At 50.1% G+C, this 15,445-nt stretch overlaps 2 protein-coding genes and 1 pseudogene across 3 annotated transcripts in view; 2 read left to right on the plus strand and 1 right to left on the minus strand.

The window, feature by feature from the left end:
* UBA1 (ubiquitin like modifier activating enzyme 1) overlaps nt 1-12,013 on the plus strand; it is a 21,536-nt gene extending 9,523 nt beyond the window's left edge. For both annotated transcript variants that reach the window (XM_006906893.3, XM_006906892.3), the window contains exons 7-26: nt 240-330; nt 438-570; nt 1,075-1,172; nt 1,265-1,411; nt 1,550-1,726; nt 1,838-1,942; nt 2,031-2,111; nt 2,433-2,588; nt 4,034-4,199; nt 4,302-4,498; nt 6,260-6,324; nt 6,548-6,743; nt 7,461-7,535; nt 7,648-7,837; nt 9,336-9,424; nt 9,700-9,792; nt 9,909-10,100; nt 11,241-11,342; nt 11,446-11,546; nt 11,681-12,013. In XM_006906893.3, coding sequence (XP_006906955.1) covers nt 240-330; nt 438-570; nt 1,075-1,172; nt 1,265-1,411; nt 1,550-1,726; nt 1,838-1,942; nt 2,031-2,111; nt 2,433-2,588; nt 4,034-4,199; nt 4,302-4,498; nt 6,260-6,324; nt 6,548-6,743; nt 7,461-7,535; nt 7,648-7,837; nt 9,336-9,424; nt 9,700-9,792; nt 9,909-10,100; nt 11,241-11,342; nt 11,446-11,546; nt 11,681-11,816 — 2,590 coding nt within the window. In that variant the 3' untranslated portion in view covers nt 11,817-12,013. The remainder of the gene's footprint in view (nt 1-239; nt 331-437; nt 571-1,074; nt 1,173-1,264; nt 1,412-1,549; nt 1,727-1,837; nt 1,943-2,030; nt 2,112-2,432; nt 2,589-4,033; nt 4,200-4,301; nt 4,499-6,259; nt 6,325-6,547; nt 6,744-7,460; nt 7,536-7,647; nt 7,838-9,335; nt 9,425-9,699; nt 9,793-9,908; nt 10,101-11,240; nt 11,343-11,445; nt 11,547-11,680) is intronic.
* LOC112475620 lies at nt 10,482-10,600 on the minus strand (annotated as a pseudogene).
* A 2,761-nt stretch (nt 12,014-14,774) lies between the features above and the next one.
* CDK16 (cyclin dependent kinase 16) overlaps nt 14,775-15,445 on the plus strand; it is an 11,856-nt gene continuing 11,185 nt past the window's right edge. Inside the window, exon 1 of the mRNA XM_006906890.1 lies at nt 14,775-15,328. The gene's annotated coding sequence lies outside the window, so the exon portion shown is untranslated. The remainder of the gene's footprint in view (nt 15,329-15,445) is intronic.

Raw genomic sequence — 15,445 nt, forward strand, 5'->3', positions numbered from 1 at the left:
CCTGCTGACCCCTGCCAGGCCCAGGCCAAGACCCCTAAGCTCTTACTGCCCTCAGCCTCCCCTCAGCCACCCGGGTTTTGGATTCTGTGTGTTCACTTCTCCATGTGGTGTGAGCGCCGTCTGAGTCCCAGCAGGGATGGGCTGAATTTGCTCAGCAAGTATTCGCTGCATCTTGAGGGACACATGGGGTCTCCATGTGTGTGGATCTAGGATATCAGCCCCTGTTGCTTCCTCTATAGACAACTCTTCTGTGACTTCGGAGAAGAAATGATTCTCACTGATTCCAATGGAGAGCAGCCACTCAGTGCTATGGTTTCTATGGTCACCAAGGTGAGGAGACCAGCCTTGAGTCGTGGCAGGCAGATGGGCAGCAGCAGGCCTTCCTGTCTGCTCTTGGTACCCTGAGCTTGCCCCTGAGACTCTCCTCCTTTAACCAGGACAACCCCGGTGTGGTTACCTGCCTGGATGAGGCCCGACATGGGTTTGAGAATGGCGACTTTGTCTCCTTCTCAGAAGTACAGGGCATGGTTGAACTCAACGGAAGTCAGCCCATGGAGATCAAAGTTCTGGGTGAGCTAGGGCCATGGGGCGAGGGGAGGGGAATCAGGGGAGATAAGAGGGTGTCCTTGGGCTCTGAGCAAGGGGAAACATACCCTGGGTGTCTGAGATGAACCAGAATGAGAGTCCCTGGGGGTCCAACCAGAGCTGATGGGCATAGGGGAGAGGTGCTATCTTGTGTCTGAGCTATCTCATCTGAGCTGTTCCTGAGGGGGAAAGGTCTCTGGTGTTTGAACAGAGGAGATCAGAGGATCCACTCATGTCTGAACTGATTTGGACAAGTTGCAGAGATTGTTTTCTAATGTAGACCTAGAGCCAGGGACACGGGTTCTCATGGGCTCGGAGCTGGGTCCGGGGCAGATGGGGAACAGTTTCTGATGTTCAGGTAGAACCTGAGGTGAAGAGGAGGTGGCTCCTGATGTCTGAGCTGGGTTGGGCATGTATTTTTCCTTTTCTTTTGGGTGTTGTGGATTTTAGAAAGGATGGGTAACCTGACAACTTCCCGATCTCCCCTAGGTCCTTACACCTTTAGCATCTGTGACACCTCTCACTTCTCTGACTATATCCGTGGTGGTATCGTCAGTCAGGTCAAAGTACCTAAGAAGATCAGCTTTGTGAGTATGGGGGATAGTGGGCTGCGGGGGTAGTTCTGGTGTTCTCCATTCCTCTCTTCTGGTTCTGATGCCCTGCCCCCCGCCCCCAACAGAAATCTTTGCTGGCCTCACTGGCAGAGCCCAACTTCGTGATGACAGACTTTGCCAAGTTTTCCCGTCCTGCACAGCTGCACATTGGCTTCCAGGCCCTGCACCAGTTCTGTGCTCAGCACGGCCGGGCCCCTCGGCCCCGCAATGAGGTGGGTAGGTGGGCGAGCCAGCTAGGGCAGATGACATTGGCACCAAAGGCCCACCATGCCTCTCTGCCTATCCACCCTCCCTCTCTCTCCCCACAGTGACCTGACACTTAATGCCTTTGGTTTCTTCTGCCCTACCAGGAGGATGCAACAGAGCTAGTGACCTTAGCCCAGGCCATGAATGCTCGAGCCCTGCCAGCAGTGCAGCAGGACAGTCTGGATGAGGACCTCATCCGGAAGCTGGCATATGTGGCTGCTGGGGATCTGGCACCCATAAACGCCTTCATTGGGGGCCTGGCTGCCCAGGAGGTCATGAAGGTCAGCATGGGTCGAGAAGAGTAGGGAGTGTGCCAGGCACCTTCCTGACTCCATCACTTGTTGTCCATCTGTTAACCAGTGACTACTTCGCTTCTCCTTTCCAATCTCTAGGCCTGCTCTGGGAAGTTTATGCCTATCATGCAGTGGCTATACTTTGATGCTCTGGAGTGTCTCCCTGAGAACAAAGAGGCCCTCACAGAGGACAAGTGCCTCCCGGTATATGAGTGGGGCCCATGGTGAAGGCATCATTGGGGGCATTTCTGGCAAGGCCCATCTCTGACCCAATTCCCTTCACATTCCCTAGCGCCAGAACCGTTACGATGGGCAGGTGGCTGTATTTGGCTCAGACCTACAAGAGAAGCTGGGCAAGCAGAAATACTTCCTGGTGAGTGATCTTCTGGACTTCCTGCTCTCTTCACCTCCCCTGGCCACCTCTTCTGGGGTCTCCTACCTCCTCAGGGAGGGTCGTTTGGTTCTTGTACCTCTGTTGCATCCCTTTAGCCATTTTCTTTATCTTGAGAGGAAGCTTATTGCATCCTGCTGTTTTTTCCCTCCTGGTGCCACCTCCTTCAGATGACTGGTTGGTTATAGCCCTGGGACTTGAGGATGTGGCACTAGACCCTCTTCCTAGCTCCTGCTGTCTTCACAGGGAGTGAGGAGTGATGCTAATCTGCATCACCCTGACCAGCCTCTTAACCCTTCCTAGGTGGGTGCAGGAGCCATTGGCTGTGAGCTGCTCAAGAACTTTGCAATGATTGGATTGGGCTGTGGAGAAGGCGGAGAAATTGTCGTCACAGACATGGACACCATTGAGAAGTCAAATCTGAACCGACAGTTTCTCTTCCGGCCCTGGGATGTTACGGTGAGGGTGGGGGTTTTATCATCTCACTATCCTCCTTTTCTTCCCATTCTTTCTGGAAAGGAGTCCTTTCTGCCTTTTTCTTTCCTTTAGTTCTTTTCCCTTGGTTTCTCTCTGTCACTCATTTGACAAACATTTATTGAGTATCCTTCCATTGACTCTACCATTTTTCATCTCATTTTTTTCTTTATCATTGCTGTTGGGACAATGTGTTGGGGGTCCCCCAAACCACCCCCAAGCTCAACGATTCACTGGAAGGACTTACAGGACTCTACGTATAGTCAGTCGTATTCACAACTATGATTTCTTCCAGCAAAGGATGCAGAGCAACATCAGCAAAGGGAAAAGGCACATGGGGTGAAGTCTGGGGGAGGCCAGGCACAAGTTTCCAAAGTCTCCTCTCCCAGTGGAATCACATAGGACACGCTTTATTTCGCCCCCTCCCCCCCACCCCCCCAGTAGCCAGTTGCAACCTGCAAAATGTTACCAACCAGGGAAGCTCATTAGAGACTCAGCACCCAGGGTTTTAACTGTGGGCTGTCATGTAGGCACCCTCTGCTCAGCATATACCCAAATTCCAGACTCCCAGAAGGGAAGCAAGTATTCAACACAAGCCACATTGTTTGCATAAGCAGTCTAGGCACAAAGAGCCACCGTCATCAGGTAAAGAATAGTGAGAACCCTCCTGAAATCCAAGTTCCCAGATACCAGCCAAGGGCCAGTCTTGCAAGCAGGCCTTTCTTGCTCAGGAAGTACTTTATGCCTACTAGATTTATTCTTCTCTGCACAGATGGGTGCTGGGTTATACAGGGATCAAGCTGGGAAGCCTTCTGTAGGGGACAGTGTCATTCATAATATCCATGATAAGTGCTGTGTAAAGAAAACAGCAAAAAGAAGATAAGGGAGTTTGGGCAGGCCTGGGACATGGGTTTGCCCTTTTGATAACAGTGGTCAAGGAAGGGTCTGCAGACTTGGAGAGTATAAGAGAGTAGAGACCCCTCTTCTGGAGAATAGTGCTCCAGGCCATGATCCGGAGGAGGTAGGAGATGAGTTAGAGGAAACGGGGCTAGCTCCTTTGACCCTCAGTGGAAGCGGGAGCCGGGCAACAGTTCTGAGTAGAGGAGGGACAGGACCCCAGTCTGGGCTTTGAGAGGGTCCTTCTTGTCTGTACGCTAAGGTCCTCTTTTTGAGGGAATGTATCTCAACCCTAGGTGCTCTTACCTGAAAGAACAACAGATGTTAGGAAGGCAAAAGGCCAGATGGCTGGCCTGTTGTTTCCAGTTGGTGTCTGGTCACTGCTTCCCTCTCCTGCCACATCTGTCACAGCCCTAGCCATGTGGCATTGTCACAGATTGTTTCCTGCTAAACCCCAAGGTGCCTCCTGAGGTTGGTTGGATGAATACACAAATAACTGAGCTCTGTTTCCCCATCCCCACCTTTGCCACCAGAAGTTAAAGTCTGACACCGCTGCTGCAGCTGTGCACCAGATGAATCCACACATCCAGGTGACAAGCCACCAGAACCGTGTGGGCCCTGACACAGAGCGCATCTATGACGATGAGTTCTTCCAAAACTTGGACGGTGTGGCCAATGCCCTGGACAATGTGGATGCTCGTGAGTTTGGAGGCGGGTGAGGAGGTCAAGGACAAAGATTGTGTGTGTGCGTGTGCGCGTTCTTAGGGATACCTGTCCCCCTATCCTTTCCTAACATCCCAGGCATGTACATGGACCGCCGCTGCGTGTACTACCGTAAGCCGCTGCTAGAGTCAGGCACACTGGGCACCAAGGGCAACGTGCAGGTGGTGATCCCCTTCCTGACAGAGTCGTACAGCTCTAGCCAGGACCCGCCTGAGAAGTCCATCCCTATCTGCACGCTGAAGAACTTCCCCAACGCTATCGAGCACACCCTGCAGGTGATCACTTTGGGGGTTGAGGGAGGGGAGCAGGCACCCTGCCTCTTGGCCACTGGGCCCCTGGCCTTCAGGTATTGCAAACCTAAGCGCAAGATGGTGGTTTTTCTCCAAACCTTTCTCCCCACTTCCCATCTAGCAGCCTTGATTTTTAGAATGGTTCATTCTTTTCGTTTTTTTTTCTTTACACTTTTGTTTTGGAAATTTTTCAACATGTAGAGAAGTATAAACAGTAGTATGGTGAACACTCAAATACCACTCATCACCTAGATTTAACAGTTGTTCCTGTTTTGCCAGATGTTCTTAGATTTGTATATCTTTTTTGTGCGTGTGTGCTAAAGTAAGTCATGGACATCACAGCACTTCACTCCCTAATACTTTAGTATGTTTTGAAGGGAGGGATGTGTTCCAGATAACAGTCTTTCAGCCTTGGCCGGATATTTCTTTGTCATTTCTTTGTTGGGGGGAGGGGGTCATACTGTGCATTGTAGGATGTTTAGCAGCATCCCTGGCTTCCCGCTACTAGATGCAAATAGCACCTCAATTGTGGCAACTAAGAATGTCTCCAGACATTGCCAAATGTCCCCTGGGGTCAGAATTGCTTCTCTGTGAGAACTGCCGCTGCCTAACCAATAGACCACTTTCATGCTGAGCATAAACGGTAATTTCTTAACATCTTTTCCAGTTATTTGTCTCTAATTAATACTCAGTCCATAGTCCAGTTTCCTCAGCTGTTGCTCAAAATGAGTTCAACAGCTAGTTTTTCAGAATGATTGTATGATGCATATGTAGAGAAAATACAGGACAGTACACATATCATCTGGCTGAATTTTTACAAAGTGAACATAACGTAGGTAGGTATCCAGCTCCCAGCCATTAATCAGAACCTCAGGATAACCCAAGGATAACCACCATGCTATCAGAATGATCCTAGCGCAGTGTTTGAGAGCAAACCATTCAGAATGTTTAGTAGGAGTATTGGGGTGGGAACAAAATGAGGAGGGAAAAAAAACAGTTCCCTTTGTCACTTCCCCTTCCAACCCTGCAGTTCCAGAGTGGGTGTTTTATACTTGTACACCCAGCATAGTCTCACTGGGCCATGTGTGACCTTGGACTCAGCCTCTCCATGCTCATGATTCTTTTTCCAAAATGGGGATGACAGTAATCTTTGCCTTACAGGGCTGTTGTAAATTATTTAGCATTTGCTATGTATCTAGTGCTGTTTTAAATAAACTTTAAATATATGCATACTTGCTCATTGCTGCTTTGCAATCCCATGAGGGTAGATGTGACTGTTATTTGTTTTAGGTGTTCCTAAAGTCACAAAACTAGATACTATGTAGCAGCTGGGATTTGAACCAACACCTCTAACATCAGTATCCTTCAAGCTCCCTCACCAATGGCTGCATTTACTGTCCTAGGAATTCTCAGATCCCTATATAGAGATCATTTTTGATTTTGGGCTGAATTTTTTTTTTTCTTTTTTTTTTATGGAGCCATAACCTCAAGTAAGGTACACAAATGTAAGAATTTTTTTTCACACATTCACTAGTGTAACCACTGCCCAGATCAAGTTCATTGATTTAAATTGAGTTGCCAGGGGTAGAGGAGTTGGGTAAGTTAGGAGCAGTGATTAGGGGGCTTCCCTTCTCTCAGTAGCTGTGTTCTTCCTATTTGATTTATTTGCTGAGGGTCTTTGTAATATCTCTGGAAATCCACTTTGTCAGCCATCACCCCCATGTAATTGGTTTGCTCTGTCTGCAGTGGGCTCGGGATGAGTTTGAAGGCCTTTTCAAGCAGCCAGCAGAAAACGTCAACCAGTACCTCACGTAAGTAATTAAGTGCCCCCTCGTCACATCCCCTGCCTGCTAAGGCATCCTTTCTGCTTTCCTCACCACTGTAACACCCAGCACCAAGCACACTTCAGATGACTCGGTGAAAGCTAGGGCCTCATGCCACTGGGGGTCAGGACTAGCTTTCCATGGAGAAAGTGGGGTTGCATCTGGGGCCGTTGTGTAATCCTGCCCCTTTGACCCTTCCAATTCCTGATAGAGACCCCAAGTTTGTGGAGCGGACCCTGCGGCTGGCGGGCACCCAACCTCTGGAGGTGCTGGAGGCCGTGCAGCGCAGCCTGGTGCTGCAGCGGCCACAGACCTGGGCTGACTGTGTGACCTGGGCTTGTCACCACTGGCACACTCAGTACTCTAACAACATCCGGCAGCTGCTGCACAACTTCCCTCCTGACCAGGTAACACCCACTTGCCAGGTCCATTTGGTGGAATCCAAAACAGGAATGTGCTGTGGGCACTCCACGTGTCCTTCCAGTCATTAGTCTAGCTGTGGCAGGTGCCCCAAGACGTAGGGATCTCAGGAGAATGATTAAGCCTGACTTGTTCTTCCCATCCCCTTTCCTTCGTACAAGAGACTTCCTTTCACTTACTTGTGCTGTGGGCTGAGTCATACTGACTCCCAGGGCTGCAGGGATTATGGGAGAGAAATTTTGGAGTTAAGAGCACAGGAATCAGTGTGGGTTCAAATCCCAGCTCCATTTGCACTTGGGTATCACATAATTTGTTTTTGTACCTCAGTTTCCTCATCAATGAAGTAGAGATAATAGTTTCTACTTCGTGGGGATTTTTGTGAAGATTTATTGGTATTTACTAATATTAAGTTTGTACAGCGCCTGGCAATTCATGAGAGTTTATTAAATGGCTGTGTGTCTAGCACAAAGCAAGTGCCCAGGAATTGGTGGTAGTTTTCTCAGTGAGATCCCTGCTTCAACCAGACATTGAAACTTCCATCTACAGGACACTATAGTCTAAGTCTTTCATGACTGGCTCCAGCCCTTTGTGTGTGCCCAGCTATAGTGAGTTAGGGCCCGGCGGGGCCAAGGCGAGGAGTTAGAATTGTTAGAGAGGCTGCCACCCTCAGGTCCTGCTCCTCAAAAATCTCTTCCCTCCCTTAGCTCACGAGCTCAGGAGCTCCGTTTTGGTCTGGGCCCAAACGCTGTCCGCATCCGCTCACCTTTGATGTCAGCAATGTAAGTCTCCTCCCTGGGTTCTCCTAGGGTTGGTGAGTGGGTGGGGGGCTGAGGCTCCTCAGATGAGGGCTGATATGCTCCCCCTCTCTGGTCCTTCCCTGCCTTTTCCCAGCCCCTGCATCTGGACTACGTGATGGCTGCCGCTAACCTGTTTGCCCAAACCTACGGGCTGACGGGCTCTCAGGACCGAGCTGCGGTGGCCGCCCTCCTACAGGCTGTTCAGGTCCCCGAGTTCACCCCTAAGTCTGGCGTCAAGATCCACGTCTCTGACCAGGAGCTGCAGAGTGCCAATGCCTCTGTTGGTGAGGGTGTTTGGCCAGTTGGCCAGTAGTCACCACCCCACTTGACCCCTGCCCAGCTCAGCCTCGCCACCAGCATTCTGCTCCTGGCTCCGCTCTGTGACCCAGGCCTGAGGCTTCCCCATACCTTCCTTTGAGATTCCCTTCCTCTGAAATGAAGAGGGTCAGTTTGAGCAAATTCTCTCCCTCATTCCCCCTCCTTTCCTACTTTGTAGTCCTCAGGAGAGCTGTTTGTTTTTCTTGCTCTGTGTGTATCTGCCTTGAAAGGAAAACTTTCCTGTTTCCTCTTGATCTGTTTATGGTGGAGGAGGAAAGATGATCTCCACCAGTGGTGTCTCCCTTGATATCCGCCTCCATCTTCCCACCCCCATGTTCCTCCTTGTGCGTCTTCACCCTAGTATTGCCCTCCATATAGCTTTCTTGCTCTCCGTTTCAATATTCCCTCCCCCATATCCCTCTCCATATCCTCCTCTAGCTCCCCCATTTCTTTCCCCCAGTTCATGCTGTATTTCAGGGGTAGAGCCAAGTAGTAACTCTTTTAGGCTTTGCAGGCCATGTAGTGTCTACAGCTATCACCTCTGCAATTGAAGCACAAAAGCAGTAATACACAACATGTAAATGGACAAGTGTAGCTGTGTTCCCATAACATTTTGTTCATAAAAGAAGTCGCAGGCTGAATATGGCGCATGGGCCTTAGTTTGCTGACCAGTTTGCTGGTCTGTATGTTTATCTACCTACTTTCCCTTCCATCTCTCCCTCCATAGGTAATGCATCTGTAGCTATGTAACTCCCCCTGCATTTCCCTTTCGTTTCCCTTTTCCTCTCCATGTATCTTTTCTCATCTTCCTTGTCATCTCCCCGTCTTCCTTCCTAAATATCTACTCATGTTTCTCTCTGTATATTTCTTCTCATCTTTCCTTCACTTCTCTCTTTCTATCCATATACTATTTTCTCAAATATGTACATATATATAACATGTAAAATATATATAAAATGTACCTAATGTATGTAAGGTGTACATAAAATGTTTCTGTAATAATATCTCCCACCTGTCTCACCCTTTTATATGCCCCCATTCTCCCCTTTTCATTTTTTCTCTCTTCTCCTCCGTGTTTCCTCTATATCCACTTCTGTATATTTCCCCCAACTTCTCTATATGTCATTTTTATTCCCCCTTCCCCCATATCCTCCTCCATGTCTCCCCACTTCTCTGTCATTCTCCCCAAGATCTCCAGCTCTCTCCTCTGGATCTCTCCATCTTTACTTTCTCCTAATGTCATCATTTTGGTTCCATAGTGTCTTTAGAGATAAGTCTTGATATCTGCACCTTCCCCCCGCCCCTATTCCTTTGCCCTACCTCTTCCCCTTGCCCTTCCTCCCAGGATGGGCTTTCCTTTTCTAATCTTTTATCTACCTGAACACCTCTTGCCCCACCCCAGGCTCATGTTTTAGACCCTGGCCTAGGATTTAAAGGGCTGATGGTGTCCCTTTCTTCCTGCAGATGACAGCCGTCTAGAGGAGCTCAAGGCCACACTGCCTAGTCCAGAAAAGCTCCCTGGATTCAAGATGTACCCCATCGACTTTGAGAAGGTGCTGAGTGGGGGCCCTGGACAGGCAGGGTTGTGGGCTGAGCATGGATGGGCTAGGCAGAACAGATCTCTGGGGATCTGGAGGCACCCCCAGGCCTTTGTGGGGATTGGATCACGGGTCTGCCATGTGGCCCTGAACGAATAGATGTTCCCAGCCATGCCTTTGTGATCTGAGAGAGCAGGTAATTGCAGTGTCCCCAGAGGCCAGGAATCCTCTTCCTCCTCTGATCCTCTTATTATCTCTCCACCCTCCCCCTACCCCCTTACTCATAAAAGGATGATGACAGCAACTTCCATATGGATTTCATTGTGGCTGCATCCAACCTTCGGGCAGAGAACTATGACATTCCCCCTGCAGACCGGCACAAGGTGAGGGGAATCTAGACCTGACGTTCCACCCCCTCCCAGGCTTTAGTTCCCCACGTTTCATCCCTTTTGTAGACTTAGAGCCTCTTCCACCTTCCTTGATTTCTCCTGTCTCACAGAGCAAGCTGATTGCAGGGAAGATCATCCCAGCCATAGCCACAAGCACAGCAGCTGTGGTTGGCCTTGTGTGTCTGGAGCTCTACAAGGTGGTGCAGGGACACCGACGGCTTGACTCCTACAAGAATGGTTTCCTCAACTTAGCCCTACCCTTTTTCGGCTTCTCTGAACCCCTTGCCGCACCCCGTCACCAGGTGAGGGCCTGTATCAGGGAAGATAGACTTGTGGGTGGAGTGTTTCTCTGTAGAATTAATTGGCTCTAGTTTGCTTCATAGGCTTTCACTAGGTGAGGGGTTCCGTCATTGTGTACCTACTCATTCTGTGACCCCTTGTTCACTTACTCATGTATATATTGAGTACTTTCTATGTGCTGAGCACTGGTCTGATTCTGCCTCTGTAAGCCCTCAAAACAAATGGGATATTTGAATTGTGCCCTAGGAAATTATTAGTGACTACACAATAATAGTAACCAGTATATTTTTAAAATTATTTTTTAGGCGAGGCAACCCTTGGTTGACCTCACAGATTGCAAGGACCTTTTTGGCTTACAATCCCTTTTATTTTTTATATTTTTATGCCTACAACACCTGGTCTTCCTAGGTGGTCTCCCATCCAAGTACTAACCAGGCTCGACCCTGCTTAGCTTCTGAGATCAGACGGGATCAGACTTGTTCAGGGTGGCATGGCCGTAGACAATAGTAACCAATATTTACTGGGTGCTTACTATGTTAAGTTCTTTTACTTCATTTATTAATTTATTCAAATATTTATTGAGCACTTACTGTGTGCCAGGTACTCTTAGGTGCTACAGTTATATTTATGAAATAAAAGATTTTGGAACCCCCTGTAAAAGAGCAGGATAAGGAGGACTTGAGAGTACCTGGTAGTGAGGGGATGGGTTTGGGATTTTTAAACATGGGATGGTTAGAAAAGGCCTTACTGAAAAGACGACATTTCAGTCCAGACTTGGAAGAGGGGAAGAAACAGGCCATGCAGGCTTCTGTGGGAAGGGCATTTCAGACAGAGGGACCAGCCTCTGCAAGGGTAGGAGTGTGCCTGGCATGTTTGAGGAAGAAGATGCTTCTAGAACAGAGTAACAGGATGAGAAGGTAGGAGGTGAGACGTAGAGAATAGGACTGTAGTGATATAGGCCCTTGTTAGTCATTGTAAGGTTTCAGTGCTTGCTTGGGGCCTGGCAGAAGCCACGAGAGAATTTTGGACAAAAGAGGCTTGTGATCTCACTTTGCATGTCTCTGCATGAGTGGAAGGGGGAGAGTGACGGAGCTGGACCCTCTGGTGGCCCCCATCCCACTGGCCTGTTCCTTGTCCTGCAGTACTATAACCAAGAGTGGACGTTGTGGGATCGCTTTGAGGTACAGGGGCTGCAGCCTAACGGTGAGGAGATGACCCTCAAACAGTTCCTTGACTACTTTAAGGTGAGGCCCCTTCCTCACTCTCACCCCACCTGGGGGCGGAGTGTGCAGGTGACTGGCCTGTCCATCCCCTTGACACTGCCATTCCCTCTTCCTCCTCCTCCAGACAGAGCATAAATTGGAGATCACCATGCTGTCCCAGGGTGTGTCCATGCTTTACTCCTTTTTCATGCCAGCTGCCAAGCTCAAGGAACGATTGGATCAGCCGTGAGTTGAGTGGTGGGGAGTCTCAGCTTGCAGCTATCCCACTCCTGTTCACCGGCCTCACTGCCTTGGCCTCCACCCACCTGCCCTTCCTCTCTGCCTTCTGCCTCTCTGACCCTCTGTGCCTCTGCCCCCAGGATGACAGAGATCGTAAGCCGTGTGTCGAAGCGAAAGCTGGGCCGCCATGTGCGGGCGCTGGTGCTTGAGCTGTGCTGCAACGACGAGAGCGGCGAGGACGTCGAGGTCCCCTACGTACGATACACCATCCGCTGACCCCCAGCCCCTCCTGTAGACTGGCCCCAGGCCCCCTCTCCAAACCCCTTCCAGCCCAGGGCTCCCAGTTGACCTCTGGCAGTGGCCCAGCTAGCCAAGCCTGGTGTTCCCTCTTCATCCCCCTACTTGAACCCCTCTTGCCGCTGCTTCCTACCTTGTTCAGAACCTGAATCCTAATAAAGAGTTATTAACCCAGATGTGGCATGCCCAGCTGGTTCCAGGGAAGAAAGGGACTTCCTGGAGCTGTATGGTTCAGATGGTAACCCAAAGGGCTCAGCCCTACCCCAACTGCCAGTTTCCTGGGCAGAGAAAATGTGGAAATGGCTACCTTCTTCCTCTTTTCCTCCCTGCCTAGGAAGAAGTGGAGGCACCAGTGAGGCCATAGGGAGCAGGTACCTGGGTCCAATTTATATGAGCTGGGTTTCAGTTCTATCTTCTCCATTGCCTAACTCTCTGCCATGTTGATGTTGGGTCAGTGTGGCTTATGTTCTTGGGGCAGATCCCTTTTCGCCTAGCTCAAAGCACTCAGACGCCGCACAAGCCTTTACTATCATGGTTCCCAGTGCCAGGAATGCTTGTAATGCCCTTAGTTCAACTTCCCTGCTGCAGGAGAGACCTCAATGGCTCTGTTGGACTGAGGAATGCCAGTGCCTGTGTATACTTAGTTTTTAAAAATATTTGGCTGAGAGCATCTGTAGAGGAAAAGCCCCTTTCCCACCCCACTCTGCCCGCCTAGGGCCTGATCTGCCTGTCCCAAGGCCTCATACATTTGAGAAGAGAGGTAGCTGTGGAGGCTGAGGGTTGTCGATTGGTCCGAGCAGGCAGTAGGAGCTTCACTTGAGGCCCTACCAGGACTGTACGCTCCATCTGTGGTCTTGGCTGGGCACTCCAGACATTTGAAAGCACCAGTCTGGCCACCTGGTACCTAAGAATTGCACTCATACCTCTATCCCTCACCCAACCACTTAGGAACAGATTCCTTATCCCTTTGCTCAAACCTGGGTATTGGGAATAGCACAACCTGTCCCTGAACCTAGCCTGACATCCATCACAGTGTGTTCCCACATCCTCTGCCTCCTGGGCCAGCTTCAGACCCCAGGTACCATGTATGCCCTTGCCCATCTCCCTCTCATGATTACTTTTTTTTCTTGGGTGACCTCATGCTTTCACACTTCTTTTTACTCCCCACCAGGATACTGGCGACTGAGGTACTTTACCTCTGGCATCTAGTTAGTGGTGATGCTAGCTGTCTAGGTCAAGTGGAGATTTTCCTACCACAAGCACTTTTTCCATATTGCTGTTTTGGAGTACTCCAAACACTCCACACCTCTGTCTACTGTCTCCACTGTTGCAGCATCTGAGGCTGCACAAATTTATTTCTTCTGTCCCCTTTCTCCACTATCCCAGCTCCTTCTTGGATATTCTAGATACTTTGTTCACTGGATCTTCCTCATTACAGCTCCTGATTCTCCAGACGCTTCTGTCCCTTATTTCAGCACCACAGCTCTTGATTCCCCTTGCTACTTTATTTGTACCTGACACATTTCATCAAGAACTCATGAATCCTGCTTGCATCTTATTTCCCCAATACGTGCCATTTTACTTCTCATGTTTGTCTACCTTATAACACCAGCAAGATGGACTAGGGTTCAGTGGGCAGGGGTTGGGTGACTGCACTGAGAGCCCCCTGCACCCAGCAGGTACAAAACACAGGTGGGACAAGGTCGTGTCCTCTTGTTTCTGCCTACAATTATTTGCCATCATGGCATTAAATAAACATTCGTTGAATGCTTACTGTGTTCCAGGCACTATCCTAGGCCTTGCAAACCACAATAAATCAAAAAGATACCTGTCCTGGGTGGGAGTTGGGTGGCTTATGTTCTGCTAGGATGAGACGCAGGATAGACTAAAAGTATATGTTAGAAGTTGATTGGTGCTATTCAAAAGGTCTATAGAGCTAAGTCTGGGGATCTGGGATGATGGCGGTGCAGGTTGGCATTTTTAAATAGGATAGTCAGGAAAGGCTTTATGAAGGTGATATTGAAGGCAAGGACTTGGTAGAAGTGAGGAGATGAGGCATGTGGATATCTGGGGGAAGAGCATTCCAGGCAAAGGTAACAAGTGCAAAGTCCCTGAGGCTGGATTGTGCCTGCTTGTTCATGAACAGCTAGGAGACTAGTATGGCTGGAGCGGAGAGGAAGAAGGGGAGGTCAGAGATGAGGTCAGAGAAGTGATTGACCTGATTGTCTAGCCCGCGGTGGACTTTTGTTTTTGTCAAATGTAGTATTTCCAGTCCCATGGTGGTGTGGTAAGTCGTCACTAGTATAAACCTTACTGAAAAACTTAACTGGTGTGACTAAAGCTGCCATACAGGGAAACCCAGAAGAGACAGGGAAGCTGGCTTTAGACTGGGGTGCACTTTAAAGATGTCCCAGAAGGTCTACTGAAGGCTGCAGCCATTTGAGCTGGGTTGGTGATAAGTGTAGGGGTTTTCCAGGCAGAGAAGGGTGGGGGATTAGGTCGGTCTGGCAGTACTTGATACGCAACAGGCACCCAATGAATAAAACCACAGAGCCGGGGGAACCACAGGCAGGGCTCTGGCGGGCGAAAGTAGTTGAGAGATGGCAGGAAACTCAATTTAGAGTGCATATGTGAAACGGAAAAGAGACCCCTCCCACCTAGCCCAAAGTCCCAAGCATGCGCAGTAATGCACTCGTCCCCCAAATCTGCCTTTCTTCTCAGCCCATGCTCCACCCCGTCAGCATCGCTGAGGGAGATGGGAGGGGTTAAGAGGCGAAAGCCCATTGGGCACTCTTTTGACCAATCACCTTACGGGATATTTGACCTATGGTGAGAAGAGCTCAGAACAAAAAGGAGGTCCCGCCCCCCAAAGCCAATGAAAATTGGGAAGAGGCGTGGTAGGGCAGCGAAGTCACGCCTCTTCAACCCAGCCACGCCCTTCATTCTTGCACTGCCTCACCCCAGGGAGCAAATCCGATTGGCTGGGTGACAACCTCAAAGGGCGGGGCCGCACACGTTCACAGTGGGAATGAGCTAGCGGTGTGAGAGTGGGAGGGTTGGGGGGGAGATCGGCTGGGCGGGGCTAGACTCTCCCCTGCCTAAGGTGATAAAGGCCAATGATTCTCCAGGCTGCCTCTCCTAGAAAAGTCATCTTCTCACGAACCTTTAAAATTTCTGCCTCCCGAGGCAACCTTAAAGGACTAGGGCTGACTGCCTCATCTTTTTCTCCCTTGCAAAAGTCCCGTTTGCCACCATGGGGATGTACCAAGTGAGACCAAGTAGGGGGAGCGAATGGTGACTGGTACGCTGGGCTTACTGGCTGCTGCCCACTTCAGCGCTAGCACACTTCTGTAAGATCGGAACTGAGTACTAAACAACCTCTACACTTCCCCCTGGCGCCATTCCAGGGCTGGCGCCACATTCCCTGGTGGGCACGCAATGGCCGCGCCCCCTCCAGCGGCGGACGGGTCTTTTGGTACGTGCAGTCCGAGGTGAGTCCCCTCCTTAGCACTTCACCCTGTCCAGCGCGTGCGTGCGCATGCGTGGAGCGCGGCGCGCGCGGCGGTTGGGTCGTTGGCTGGTCGGCCCTGGGATCCGCCGCGTCTCCC

This window comes from Pteropus alecto, unplaced genomic scaffold (assembly GCF_000325575.1).
Source record: "Pteropus alecto unplaced genomic scaffold, ASM32557v1 scaffold392, whole genome shotgun sequence".
Taxonomy (NCBI): Eukaryota; Metazoa; Chordata; class Mammalia; order Chiroptera; family Pteropodidae; genus Pteropus; species Pteropus alecto.